General features: G+C 41.2%; 1 protein-coding gene across 5 annotated transcripts in view; it reads right to left on the bottom strand.

Annotated features, from left to right (window-relative positions):
• Positions 1–5599: 5599 nt before the first annotated feature.
• The window catches only part of galnt1 (UDP-N-acetyl-alpha-D-galactosamine:polypeptide N-acetylgalactosaminyltransferase 1), a 41531-nt gene continuing 32036 nt past the window's right edge, over positions 5600–15094 (bottom strand). For all 5 annotated transcript variants that reach the window (XM_086113451.1, XM_086113455.1, XM_086113453.1 and 2 more), the window contains 9 exons: positions 14753–14880; positions 14563–14642; positions 14138–14308; positions 11941–12058; positions 11632–11812; positions 9875–10014; positions 9643–9741; positions 9375–9509; positions 5600–7882 (listed from right to left, as the gene is read on the bottom strand). In XM_086113451.1, the coding sequence (XP_085969577.1) occupies positions 7736–7882; positions 9375–9509; positions 9643–9741; positions 9875–10014; positions 11632–11812; positions 11941–12058; positions 14138–14308; positions 14563–14642; positions 14753–14880 (1199 nt within the window). In that variant the 3' untranslated portion in view covers positions 5600–7735. The remainder of the gene's footprint in view (positions 7883–9374; positions 9510–9642; positions 9742–9874; positions 10015–11631; positions 11813–11940; positions 12059–14137; positions 14309–14562; positions 14643–14752; positions 14881–15094) is intronic.

Below are 15094 nucleotides of genomic sequence, written 5' to 3'. Positions count from 1 at the left end.
CTTACTATACATGGTCGTTTTTTTTTGGGCTAAAAACGCCTTGTTATACATGGTCGTTTTTTTTGGCTAAAAATGCCTTACTATATGGTTGTTTTTTTCGGCTAAAAACGCCTTACTATACATGGTTGTTTTTTTCGGTCAAAAACGCCTTACTATATATGGTCGTTTTTTTGGGCTAAAAACGCCTTACTATACATGGTCGTTCTTTTCGTCTAAAAATTTCGTCCAAAAACGCCTTACTATACATGGTTGTTTTTTTCGGCTAAAAACGCCTTATTATACATGGTCGTTTTTTTCGGCTAAAAATTTCGTCCAAAAATCCCTTACTATACATGGTCGTTTTTTTCGGCTAAAAACGCCTTACTATACATGGTCGTTTTTTTCCGTCAAAAACGCCTTACTATATATACATGGTCGTTTTTTTCGGCTAAAAACGCCTTTCTATACATGGTCGTTTTTTTCGGCTAAAAACGCCTTACTATATACATGGTTGGTTTTTTTTTGGGCTAAAAACGCCTTGTTATAGATGGTCGTTTTTTTCGGCTAAAAATGCCTTACTATATACATGGTCGTTTTTTTCGTCCAAAAACGCCTTACTCTACATGGTCGTTTTTTTTCGGTTAAAAACGCCTTACTATACATGTTCGTTTTTTTCGGCAAAAAATTTTGTCCAAAAACGCCTTACTATACATGGTCGTTTATTTTTTGGGCTAAAAACGCCTTGTTATACATGGTCGTTTTTTTGGGCTAAAAATGCCTTACTATATGGTTGTTTTTTTCGGCTAAAAACGCCTTACTATACATGGTTGTTTTTTTCGGTCAAAAACGCCTTATATACATGGTCGTTTTTTTCGGCTAAAAACGCCTTACTATACATGGTTGTTTTTTTCGGTCAAAAACGCCTTACTATACATGGTCGTTTTTTTGGGCTAAAAACGCCTTACTATACATGGTCGTTCTTTTCGTCTAAAAATTTCGTCCAAAAACGCCTTACTATACATGGTTGTTTTTTTCGGCTAAAAACGCCTTATTATACATGGTCGTTTTTTTCGGCTAAAAATTTCGTCCAAAAATCCCTTACTATACATGGTCGTTTTTTTCGGCTAAAAACGCCTTACGATACATGGTCGTTTTTTTCCGTCAAAAACGCCTTACTATACATGGTCGTTTTTTTCGGCTAAAAACGCCTTACTATATACATGGTTGGTTTTTTTCGGCTAAAAACGCCTTACTATACATGGTCGGTTTTTTTCGGCTAAAACGCCTTACTATACATGGTCGTTTTTTTCGATCATAAACGCCTTACTATACATGCTCGTTTTTTTCGGCTAAAAACGCCTTACTATACATGGTCGTTTTTTTCGGCTAAAACTTTTGTCTAAAAATGCCTTACTATACATGGTCGTTTTTTTCGGTCAAAAACGCCTTTCTATACATGGTCGTTTTTTTTGGCTAAAAATTTCATCCAAAAAAACATTACTATACATGATCGTTTTTTGGGGGGGTAAAAAGGCCTTCCTATACGTGGTCGTTTTTTTCGGGTAGAAACGCCTTACTATACATGGCCGTTTTTTTCTGCTAAAAACGCCTTACTATACATGGTCGTTTTTTTCGGCTAAAAATTTGGTCCAAAAATGCCTTACTATACATGGTCGTTTTTTTCGTCCAAAAAGGCCTTACGTTTTTTTCGGTTAAAACGCCTTACCATATACATGGTCGTTTTTTTCGTCCAAAACCGCCTTACTATACATAGTCGTTTTTTTCGTCCAAAAAGGCCTTACTATACATGGTCGTGTTTTTCGGCTAAAAATTTCGTCCAATAACGCCTTACTATACATGGTCGTTTTTTTTTTCGGCTAAAAACGCCTTACTATACATGGTCGTTTTTTTCGGCTAAAATCGCCTTACTATACATGGTCGTTTTTTCGGCTAAAAATTTCATCCAAAAATGCCTTACTATACATGGTCGTTTTTTTCGTCCAAAAACGCCTTACTGTGTGTACATGGTCAGTTTTTTCGGCGAAAACCCCTTACTATACATGGACGTTTTTTTCGGCTAAAAATTTGGTCCAAAAATGCCTTACTATACATGGTCGTTTTTTTCGTCCAAAAAGGCCTTTCGTTTTTTTCGGTTAAAAACGCCTTACTATATACATAGTCATTTTTTTCGTCCAAAAAGGCCTTACGATACATGTTCGTTTATTTCGGCTAAAAATTTCGTCAAAAAACGCTTTACTATACATGGTCGTTTTTTTCGGCTAAAAATTTAATCCAAAAACACCTTACTATACATGGTCGTTTTTTTTTTCGGCTAAAAACGCCTTACTATACATGGGCGTTTTTTTCGGCTAAAAACGCCTTACTATACATGGTCGTTTTTTTTGGGCTAAAAACGCCTTACTATACATGGTCGTTTTTTTCGGGTAAAAAGGCCTTACTATACGTGGTTGTTTTTTTCGGCGGAAACGCATTACTATACATGGACGTTTTTTTCGGCTAAAAATTTTGTCCAAAAATGCCTTACTATACATGGTCATTTTTTTTCGTCCAAAAAGGCCTTACGATACATGTTCGTTTATTTCGGCTAAAAATTTCGTCAAAAAACGCTTTACTATACATGGTCGTTTTTTTCGGCTAAAATTTTAATCCAAAAACGCCTTACTATACATGGTCGTTTTTTTGGGCTAAAAATTTTGTCCAAAAATGCCTTACTATACATGGTCGTTTTTTTCATCCAAAAAGGCCTTACTTACATGGTCGTTTTTTTGGGCTAAAAACGCCTTATTGTACATGGTCGTTTTTTTCCGGCTAAAAACTCCTCACTATACATGTTCGGTTTTTTTCGGCTAAAAACGCCTTACTGTACATGGTCATTTTTTTTCGGCTAAAAACACCTTACTATACATGGTCGTTTTTTTTTTTTGGACTAAAAATTTCATCCAAAAACGCCTTACTATATATACATGGTCGTTTTTTTCGGGTAAAAAGGCCTTCGTATACGTGGTCATTTTTTTTTGGCTAAAAACGCATTACTATACATGGTCGTTTTTTTTTCGGCTAAAAACGCCTTACTCTATATACATTGTCCTTTTTTTCGGCTAAAAATTTCGTCCAAAAATGACTTACTATATATACATGGTCGTTTTTTTCGGCTAAAAACACCTTACAATGCATGGTCGTTTTTTTTTTGTCTAAAAACGGATTACTAGACATGGTCCTTTTTTTTCGGTGAAAAACGCCTTACTAGATACATGGTCGTTTTTTTTGGGCTAAAAAAAGGAGGCTGATTCGGATGCCTCCTGAACGCCTCCCTGGTGAGGTGTTCTGGGCATGTCCCACCGGGAGGAGACCCCGAGGAAAACCCAGGACACGCTGGAGAGACTATGCCACCCAGCTGGTCTGGGAACGCCTCGGGATCCCCAGGGAGAGCTGGAAGAAGTAGCTCGGGAGAGGGAAGTCTGGGTTTCCCTGCTAAAGCTGTTGCCCACGCGACCCGGCCCCGGATAAGCGGTAGAAGACGGATGGATGGATGGATGGTAATAGAGAGTTGTCATTGAATCCAATTGTCTATTGCAGGGGTCAGCGACCTTTTTGAAGTTGAAAGATACTTTGTATGTCATGCGAATACATGGTTGGTTTTTTTTTGGGCTAAAAACGCCTTGTTATAGATGGTCGTTTTTTTCGGCTAAAAATGCCTTACTATATACATGGTCGTTTTTTTCGTCCAAAAACGCCTTACTCTACATGGTCGTTTTTTTTCGGTTAAAAACGCCTTACTATACATGTTCGTTTTTTTCGGCAAAAAATTTTGTCCAAAAACGCCTTACTATACATGGTCGTTTTTTTTTGGGCTAAAAACGCCTTGTTATACATGGTCGTTTTTTTGGGCTAAAAATGCCTTACTATATGGTTGTTTTTTTCGGCTAAAAACGCCTTACTATACATGGTTGTTTTTTTCGGTCAAAAACGCCTTATATACATGGTCGTTTTTTTCGGCTAAAAACGCCTTACTATACATGGTTGTTTTTTTCGGTCAAAAACGCCTTACTATACATGGTCGTTTTTTTGGGCTAAAAACGCCTTACTATACATGGTCGTTCTTTTCGTCTAAAAATTTCGTCCAAAAACGCCTTACTATACATGGTTGTTTTTTTCGGCTAAAAACGCCTTATTATACATGGTCGTTTTTTTCGGCTAAAAATTTCGTCCAAAAATCCCTTACTATACATGGTCGTTTTTTTCGGCTAAAAACGCCTTACGATACATGGTCGTTTTTTTCCGTCAAAAACGCCTTACTATACATGGTCGTTTTTTTCGGCTAAAAACGCCTTTCTATACATGGTCGTTTTTTTCGGCTAAAAACGCCTTACTATACATGGTCGGTTTTTTTCGGCTAAAACGCCTTACTATACATGGTCGTTTTTTTCGATCATAAACGCCTTACTATACATGCTCGTTTTTTTCGGCTAAAAACGCCTTACTATACATGGTCGTTTTTTTCGGCTAAAACTTTTGTCTAAAAATGCCTTACTATACATGGTCGTTTTTTTCGGTCAAAAACGCCTTTCTATACATGGTCGTTTTTTTCGGCTAAAAACGCCTTACTATACATGGTCATTTTTTTCGGCTAAACATATTTTTATAACAGTCGTTTTTGAGACTTTTTTTTAAAAATTGAAATCAATGATAGATGTGGCTTCATTGAGGTTTAATTCAGGCTGATATCAGGAACCTGTTCTGGCCCAGCGTCGGGCCGGAGTAGGGCCAGATATGGTTTTACAATGCGGCTCAGATCTGGGCCGAATGCGGCCCACATCATGGATGCCAGACGTGGGCCACTGCAGGACCGTCATTCATTGAGGTATGTGGGCCGAGTGTACTGCCGTGTCTGCCCCAGAGCTGGGCCAGACCAATTTTGCTGACTGGGAATTATACTGTTTCCTGTAATCCAAAATTTTTCCCCCCAAATTAGGGTGGTTTTATATTGTCAGATAATAGTCATGCATTGGAATCCCAAGCATAAAAAGTCTTATTAGAAGCTGTCATGGGGCCTGCAAGCGTGATTATTGTAATGAGGTGCGATTGATTTTTATTTTCCAAATAACTTTTGTCACGTGAGGCTTTATGCATGTATTTATTGCAGTAAATGTGACTGATAAATATATATTCCATTGTCCCCGTTTGAAGCATGTTTAGCTCGGATGCTGTGAAATGTTTGATGAGAAAAGTGTAGGAGGATAAAAATACAATTAAATACATTATTCAGTATGCAGAGGAAGCACACAAACAGAATAATCATACAATATTTAACGCCAATGGGAAACAAAGATTTTCTGCGATTTTTTGCTGATGAATAATTCAACGCATCATGTTGTCAATCCTTTGAGGGACCAGAAAGATGTTAAAGGGGAATGCCCCTGGAACAGAGCACATCCATTATTTTTCAGTGCTAGAAATAACACGTGATAAGTGGATTCAGAATCGCTCTGTAAGTCTGTCAGGCACTTTCCCAAAAAGAAAAACAAAAAACGAGTTGTGTCACTGTAAGTAAATGTTCAATGTCAAATCAAGGCTGAGAAACAACAAAGACTCACATAGGTGACGTTTGTCCGTGACAGGCCGTGTAAATGCCTTCACTTTTATTTCCTATATTTGGAAGCGTTCACTGTAGAAAAAGTTGCACGTGTAAGTCAGCACATTTCAGTACAGTCTAAACACAAAACGTCCCCTTGGCCATGTCACAGTCGCAAAGATGATTCTTCCAAAGAGTGTAAACACCGTCCGTCACTGTTGGGAATCGTCATTCCCTACTCCCTAATCACTCCTAATGGATTTTTATACAGTGGACTCAAAAGTGCACTCCCCCACTCCCGAGGAATTCCCAATATTGTTGCTGTGGTAGGCTTGTTAGGGCACAGCGGTGCTGCAGGAACAGAGTAGCCCCAGACCATCACACAGTCGATTTTTAGTCAATTATGAAAAGAAATTGCAATTTCGACCACAGTGAATGTGTTTGGAATCATTCCGTTACTTCCCTACTCATTTTTCTTTTGTTGACTTTTTTGTGAACTGTAGATCCGCTGCTTAAAAAAAGCCCTACATACTCAGTCGCCGTATCTGGATTTGTAGCGGACCGAAGATCCTGAATAAGCAAAGCAGCCCCAGACTGTCACAGTTTTAGTGAAGCCTACAGTTAACTACGTACAAATCCCTAGTGATTATGCAAGAGTAATTGGCAGGAGAGATTCTGAACACAGCGACAACATAGACTCTCAGTGATATGTAAAACACAATGGAACATGATGGCCATTAGTGCTGAACTAAATGAGATATGATGTAAAAGTGGGGTAAAATATGATACGCTGAGATATCGTCACCTTCCTAAAATAATGGCTGGTCATTTTTTTCAGAAAACATAAAACAAACAAAAAAACATCAATGATTCTCTTTATTAACAAATGCATCAGGGGTAAAATTGAATGATCTGTTTAACGAAATATGTCGGTGATTTTAGCAGATGTGGCCAGCATCCTGGGGAGGTGATTAAGGCTAATAAAAAAAAAGAAAAAAAAAAGGTTTTGTCAGAATGGAACACAGGCCATTATTTTAAGAGGCTGACGATGTGCAAGATGTCTTCCTCTCAACTCTAGTGCCTGAATGACTCAGTGGCACCCTCCGACAGGCTTTGTGGAGAAGCAAGAACTCAAGAAGCCTCAGAAAAAAATCAAAAAGGGTCAATTTGGCTACCAACTACGGTGGAAGAAGGTTGTCACCCACGCCGCACACACTGGAGTGTTGCTTTAAAGCAGGGTTCCGAAAGCTCTTTTGGTTTTTGTAATTAAATTGTGTGCACTGTTTGGCGCATCTTTAATTGATGTACAGGAAGTAGACTCGTGGCAGGATGTATTTTCCTAACTTGCCTAATTGGGCTCCAGTTCACCTGCGACCCCAAGTGAAGACTAGAGTGCGTAAGATGTGGAAACGTTTGGCCAAACCCTGCTTTCATGTGAGCGCCCAATGGACTCGAGGGTCAGGCTGTGTGCGCGTGTGTGTGTGTGTGTGTAAATAGGCAGTGAGCAGTATTCTAGCCTCAATGCTAAACGGGACAAGAGACAACCATGTAAAAACAGGACATAGAAAAGGTGTGATATCACAAACGTTATTTATCTTCTCTGCCTCTCCAAATGTCTGTAGCAGTCCTTGAGGCCCACGTCAGTCTGCAGGGTGTAAAGACAAGGAGAAGACACTAGAGGGAGACACACTGTAAGGAGGCACACAATGGGGAAACAGTCTTCATAGGAGCTCTTCACAATGCATGACTGAATTAAATATAAAAAAACTAAACAAACAAGTTACACACACACACACACACACACACACACACACACACACACACACACACACACACACACACACACACACGCAAATTAAGTGCACACACTCCATAACAAGAGGCAGTCAGTAAACGTTACAAGATGATGTGACAGGTGGGCATCAGTCACTCGCCGAGAACATCCGGCATCCCCCGGTGGGAGACTTTCCCCCCTCGGGCTTCCTCCTGAGGATGCGACACTGTTCCTTGAGGTCGTACCATCCCAGGTGTTGTCCTCTCACATCCACACGGAGCACTAGTTACATTCTATTTTTTGCTGCTTGTTTTTTCTTTTTTTTGTTGTTTTTAAAGACAAAAAAATGGTCCGTTTGCTCCGCGTATGTGTGAAGTGAGTGTGCGCCATCAGAAGACTTCCGGTAGTGTGACGTTGCGGAGCAGCCACTGCTGCGAGCGCGAGTGCGTGCAGTCTCTGACGCTGGGCACTTGACTGTCCTCCTCGCTGGCCTTGTCCAAACACTGGTTGCTGTTGACGTGCACTAGGCTCAGCTTCTGCACAACACGCACACACACACACAAAATTATTTCATCGCTCACTCCGATTTAGCACAACGTTACTATCCGCTTTGGACACAATTGGTACCAGGAGCTTAAGTGGGGAATAAAACAACTATGATCACCGTCTTGATACCTAAAGTCACAACCGTTAGAACCTATCAACACTATACAAAATGGCAATACGCACATGGACAAAATTGTTGGTATCGCTCTGTTGATGAAAGGAAAAACCCCTAGTGGTCACAGAAATACCTTGAATCTGGCAAAAAGCAACAATTAATAAAAACATTGATGCAAAAATAAACGGGCGCACTTTTCAAGAAAAACGGGACTTTATCGAGCTAGTTCAATCAACACTGCTTTGCTGACGAGCTTGTATGTTGTATGTAGTAGTTTTGGGCAATTGGGGTTAGGGCGATCGGGGTTAGGGCGATTGGGGTTAGGGCGTTTGGCGCGTACGATGCTACCGATATATTTCAAGTTTTTACCTTGATAAATATTGATTGTGAAGCCCTATGATGTCCTGTACAGGTTTGGAGTTGGCAAAGGTGATGTATTGAAAAAAATGTAGCGAACTTTTTTTACTTTGGTATTATCCTCAAATATGTGAATGCAGATTTTCATTTGTGGAGTTAATCTGCTATGAATGCAATGCGTGCCGCTGAGTGTGACTTGGGTTTTTTTTGTACATGATTTTGTGACGTGACGGCATTATTATGAGCTATGAAGTGGATTTGGTCACTAAATACCCACTGAAAGCCCAGGTCCAAAACTTACCACTTGCCACTCCGTCCCTCTCTTACTCCTCACACCACTGCTATCCTTGTTCACAGTCTCGTCATTATCGACTCTTTTTATTGCAATTCACTTCTTTTCGGCGTCCATCACAAATTCCTCCATAAACTTAGACTTGTTCAGAATTCAGCAGCCCGGATCATCACGAGAACCCCCTCCTTCCATCACATCACCCCCATCCTCCGACAGCTCCACTGGCTCCCTGTCAAACTCAGAATCAATTTTAAAATACTTTGTACATTCAAAGCCATCCATAACCTTGCCCCCCCCCCCCCATCTGTCAGATTTTCATTCCTTCTCGCTCACTCAGGTCCTCATCCTCCGTCCACCTCTCTGTACCCTCTGCCCGTCTCAGCACAATGGGGTGCAGAGCCTTCAGCCGCTCTGCCCCTAAACTCTGGAACTCACTTCCACCCAATATTTGTAATATTGACTCTCTTCCCACATTCAAAACCGAGCTCAAAACCCACCTATTCAGACTTGCATATTCAACTTAAATCTATCTCTTCTTTTATTTATAATTTTATCTGTGGTTTTATTGTATGCTCTTGGTTGTAAAGTGCCCTTGAGTGCTGTGAAAGGCGCTTACAAATAAAATGTATTATTATTAGTAGTACATATACATCGTCATCATGTTGTTTGTCTCAACTGTGACAGAGTCATGATGGTGGTGTCAAAGGTTTGCACTCACCACGGGGTCGTACTCCCACAGTTGGTTGCCTTTGAGATGATGACACTTCAGCATCATGACAGGTCCATTTAATTTGGACACGTCCAGACACAAGTCGTCTGTTCTGATCTCCTTATTGGCTGTGTAAGAGAACACCTGCAAGGAACACCACAACCACCACCAACAACAACAAAAAGCTGCTTACGATGACGTCTTAAGCAGTTTGAAGGTATTTTGTAACCTTTGAGTCATCAATTATTTCAGGCATCTCGTTTTGGGAAAATTTTACCTGGTTGCCACCCATGCCATGGCAGTTGAAAATCCCAACCTTCTCGTTCTCTTTGCGGGCCATATTGTCCAGACATTGGTTGGTCTCCACATTTCGGATCTGTCAGGGGGAAAAAAACCACACACAATGTAACCATTAATCATCACAAATGCAGGTGGTTTTGTGATGGTGTGTGTGTGTGTGTGTGTGTTTCTATGTCAAGCGCTACATAAATAAAGATTTGAGTGCATACCTCTCCCAGGGAGTAATAGTGGCGGGGAATCTGGGAGTCGGGATAGACGTTTTCCAAGTACCAACTGAAAGGTTTACATTGGAGCTTCTGTCTGAGAACTGTGCGAGACGTGATGTCACCGTAGTCCACTTTGGTCACACCTGAAGACACATTCGCCAGCTCATTTAGTCAGGATGGTTGTGGTTGAATTGAGCGCACCATGAATCCACCAGCAAATGCTGGCAAAAGTTGGTTTTGACTGGATTTCATCTCAGAGATGTGGATGCGGTGTGTCCTTACAGGTTGTGGGTGGTCGTGAAATAAACCATGGCTGGGATGCGGGTACATCCACATCCCAGCAGGAAAACCAGTAATGCCACTTTGTCATAGCAGCAGGTCTTTTTATTTATTTCCATTCATGCCGTCCTTAAATCATTATTTCATAAAAAAAGAAAAAAAGCAATCTTCTTTCTTTCTTCTTCTTCTTTCTCCCTACATTCTTGCTGCTGGAGGCTGTAAATTTCCCCAGTGTGGGACTAATAAAAGATATCTTATCTTATCTTACATGTTCCTGATCTAGCATAAGATGTCCCGAAAATGACACCCTCATTTTTAGGGGGAAAGACATACATTTAGTGTTTCCATCTTGTCATGTACCTTTGTTCCTCAGTAGCCACAAGTTAGTCACAAGAAGAGGCAACGAAACAGTTTATGTTGAAAAAGGGAATAAAAGTGACACATCTGTCCATTCTAGCATAGCAGTACCCGAAAACTACCACAGTACCCTGCTGTCCAAAACGATATTATGGCTCGTTTTTAATTGGAGAACCTATTTTTTAAATGTGGGAGGATGCTGGAGTACTCCGAGGAAACCCACATTAGCACAGGAGACCACGCAAAGCTCCACACCCAGAGACTATCTCAGAGACCCCCCCTTTTTCAAGATTCAAGTTTGAAAAAAGACTTTTTGAACACCAAATTAATTTTTATACAGAAAATAATTACAGTACATCTGAAACAAATGATCTTCGACCCACTTTTCTCCAGATTGTCACTACTTTTCTCCATTTTCTGTTATCTCTTCTATTATTTTCTTCTCTTTTCTTTCTTACCGCTATTTTTTATTTTTCTTCTTCGTGCTACCGCTATTTTTATTTTTATTCTTCGTGACAGGGGTTCACTTTGGCCTGGGGAGTCAAGTTCAACATTTGCTTTAATGATATCTGGCGCAATCTAGCGTCGTGAATGGGTATAATTCTCGACCACAAATATAAGACGATCCCCACTTTTTCAGTCTTATTTCAATGCAAAAAACATCGTCTTATATTCGGGCCAATACGGTAATCTATGCATCATGCGTGTCTTTGCATGGCCTTCATTGTTGCTTCAAATGACATGCAGCATGGTGCAGTAAAATCAAGATGGCACATTTGTGCAAATCTGCTAGTTTTAGGAGAGGGAATTTTGCATTTTGCCAATATATCTCCTATGACAGTGTCTTTGTGTGTGTGTATGTGTGTGTGTGTGTGAGTGTGTCTGTGCGCGCCCGCGCATGCATGCGTGTGCGTAAGTTAATTGCTGCTCCTTAGCGTGAAATTACTCCCTGCCCCAGTCCCACACTATTGGGCCATCCCAGCGATATCACACTATATCCAGGTTTTAATGGATAGATCACTCCTGCTGCACGCGTGCGCGCGCGCACACACACACACACACACACACACACACACACACACACACACACACACACACACACACACACACAAACAAGTGCTCACCGGGGGAGATGATGTAGAAGAAGTTTTTAAATTCATCCATCCAGACTTCGGCCAAGCGTCTGTTGTTTTTGTTGATGATCTGTCCCGTTCCTCCAGGAAACGTGTAGGGCGTCGCCTTTCGGAACACGTGGCCCACGTGCGAGCATGTGACAATCTCCAGGGTTCCGCCGCACTGCCAGATCTGTGACCAAAACACACAGTGGAAGGTCACGAGGGGACAGGAGCATGCAGGTTACTCTCAACCTCTCAGTGTGTGGCGCAAGTGGAAGAAGGCACTCGTGTCCCAAAGCTGTTGGTGTGGCCACTCACTCGGAAAGAGATTTCCAAGTTCTCTCCACCCCAGATGTCCATGCCCGCGTCATAAGTGCCAATCTCCTGGAAATAATCTCTGTCGATAGAAAACAAGCCTCCTGCCATGGTGGGAGTTCTGGAAAACAACGCGAGTCGTTCATTTTCAATTGTTTTTTTTTCCAAGTGTCACATAAAGACACGCGCACACACCAATGGTGTCACGGTTCATTCGTTTCACAGCGTAAGTTCAGACCTCACTCAGTGAGGGTGCAAATGTGAGTGTAAATGGTTGTCTCGACATGACTGGCGACCGGTCCATGTCGTAATCTGCCTTTTGCACCAACATAACACGAGAACCTCTGCAGAGATAAGAGATCTAATAAAAAGGAGAAGAAAACAAAGTTCCCACAGCAGGGAAACTGACTGGCTCCAGAAAGCAAGCCAAGATATAGAATAATATGAAAACGGCAAGTATTGTCAAAATAAAACAGGTAAGAGGGGAAAAACATTAATTAACACTATTTAAGTCTGTAAGATGTATAGACCGATAATCCCCCCCCCCCCACCCCAAACCCCCCAACCCTTCCACGTTGCTTTTCTTCTCTGTTGACGTGACGGTCTCGAGTGCATTTAAAAACGGTGCGACGACATCCCGCTTTCCATTTCCAAAAATAATTTCCTTTCTTGCAGCAGCGGCTTATTTTTGCCAGGTTCACTTAAACAAAAGACAGCGTCTTGTGGAAAAAAGAAAAAAAACAACACATTGGGGTGCTGCTGTTTAACTCAGAGTAGAAAATAAGTGGCTCGGGTGTAGCGGAACAAATACTGTCTTGCCCGAATGCGTAATAGTCACAGATGAGAATCTAACAGCGAGCAAAACAAAGAGACTGGAGAATATAAAGGTATTGACCAGTAAAAATGCGTTCACATCGGGTGTCCCCCCCCTGTAATCATAACCAAAGGTCAACAATAAAAAACAAACAATTGCTTTTCTGGATAAGGATTTACAGCTAAAAATGATACATATATATTTGATATATAATTTGACCATATATATATATATATATATATATTTATTTATTTTTTTTTTTTAAGGGATGCTGTTGGCTGACCCAAATTTTGGTAAGTCACTTTGCAGTCGACCTTGCAATGTCATTCAGTTAATGTGAGATTTACTCTCCTTATCTAATTTCCCGCACGGGATGAATAAAGTTATCTACTGACTTAGCAATGTATGTAAAAACTACTACAGTTTTTGTGACAAAACCTTATGTGCTGTAATAAATTCCTAACACTATTTAAAACCTTTTAAAGATCTATTTGAAGGTAATTAACGGCGCAGAAATGTTCAGGTCACTGCCATCATGACCAAAAGTCAAAAAGAGCATTTTGATTTGACAAGGGATCAATGTAAGTACATAAAGTTATTCACGTGGTAAAATATAATTTTCCAACTAGCGCTTCCATTTGATATTTTTTGGCTAAATCCTTTTATGACTTTGTCATTTTGAAGTCTCTTTCCCATTCCTGCCGAAGGACCAAAAGACTTAGCGGTAAATTAGAAGCTGCGAGAAGCCATAACAGCACTTGAGTCACCGTGGCTTCCCGCAGCAGTCGCTCTCCCAAAACGCAGACATCCGAAAGCCGAGCGACGTCGCTGAAGCGTGCAAAGGCTCCTGCATGTGCCGATAATACCATTTGAGTCATCATGTTTTTAAATCATACATTAGGTTGTTGATAACAATTTCATTATACCTACTGCTATCATGTGAAAGCAGATTTTTTTTGTTATGATCATGACAGAAATTTCCTTTCCTGATAATGGAAAGCTACATTTTGTGAAGGAATCGGGGAAAAATATGTTTGAAAAAAAAAAGAAGAAAAAGCCAAATGCGGCGACGTAGTATGTTATATAAAACGTTACATGATGCGTGTGACCTTGAGTAATGGAGTCAAGTCAGCATGGAAACGAGAGTAGGAGGAAAAGATGACAGGAAGGCTGAAATACAAAAAGAACCTTCAACTCAGGGTTGAAATTTCATGACTCACAAAGGAAAAAAAAGGTTCACTGTTTGTCTCTTCTCTCCCTTTTGTGATCATTTTATTAGCAATTAGCAGTGACAAGCAAAACGGTAAAAAATGGGATGACCGAGACAGCACACAGGATGTGACTGCGGACATGTTGAACTAAAGCGGCGGGGGCGGTATCACCCACCTGACAGGAAGTGTGCGGTCTCCTTTGCGGCGGTCCATTTCTCTTTGGGGCACTGGGTACCAGCGGAAGTTGAGCTTCCAATTGAAGCCTCCGTACGTCATGTCCGAACCCGCCATGTACTCGAAGGTGTCGTCGCTGATCACGTCGATGATGGGGCACACTACCGTTCTCCTAGTGCACAAGCAAACACTCACCCTCACATCGTGCACTCGTAACCAAAAGACTGCATGTCACGCCTTTGCCAACCTCTCCTTTTTTGTGCGAGTGCTCGCATGAGGCAGCAAATTAACTCATTCACTCCCAAAGACCTTTTTAAACGTCTTTTCAGACTTGCTCCAGAATTGACTGAATGAGTTAAGATGAGGGCAAGCCCCCTTGCATGCTAGCTTGCTTAGTTTGCCGCTTGAGGGGCGCACAGGTCGTACTTGTCTTGTTTGATGCGAGCGAGCAGCGGCTCCAGCCAGCCTGTCGTACATTCGCAGTGAGCATCCAGAAAGGTTATCACCTACGAAAAAAAAAAAAAAAAAAAAAAATAGATTTCCAGATTGTGTCAGCCATAGGCAGCGCAGTTCAACAGAGGTGCAAGTTGCTCACATGCGCACAGAGTTGACTAACCTGCCCCGTAGAGATGGACGCTCCCTTGAGGCGAGCTCGAATGAGACCAGACCTCTGATCCATCCTCACCACTCGCACGGGGACTTCCAACCTTCGGACATATTGCTCCAACGGTCGCTTTAGGAAATCTAACCCACACAAGAATGAAAGATGAGAGCACTCTCAGAGTTCATCTTGCAGGTTCTTAATCGCATTCCATATCGAGAAGAAACATATACTGCGGAACAAAACAAATGTATGCAGATCGGGGAATGGATATGAGAGACTGACGGTGAGTACTTGAAAACAAAATGCTATTTTTCCTACAAATGAAGCAGGCAAATTGCACATAAACTATGATAT

This window comes from Hippocampus guttulatus, chromosome 6 (genome assembly GCF_054856545.1).
Source record: "Hippocampus guttulatus isolate MCC_2025c chromosome 6, RoL_Hgut_1.0, whole genome shotgun sequence".
Taxonomy (NCBI): Eukaryota; Metazoa; Chordata; class Actinopteri; order Syngnathiformes; family Syngnathidae; genus Hippocampus; species Hippocampus guttulatus.
This window is presented reverse-complemented; position numbering and strand designations above follow the sequence as displayed.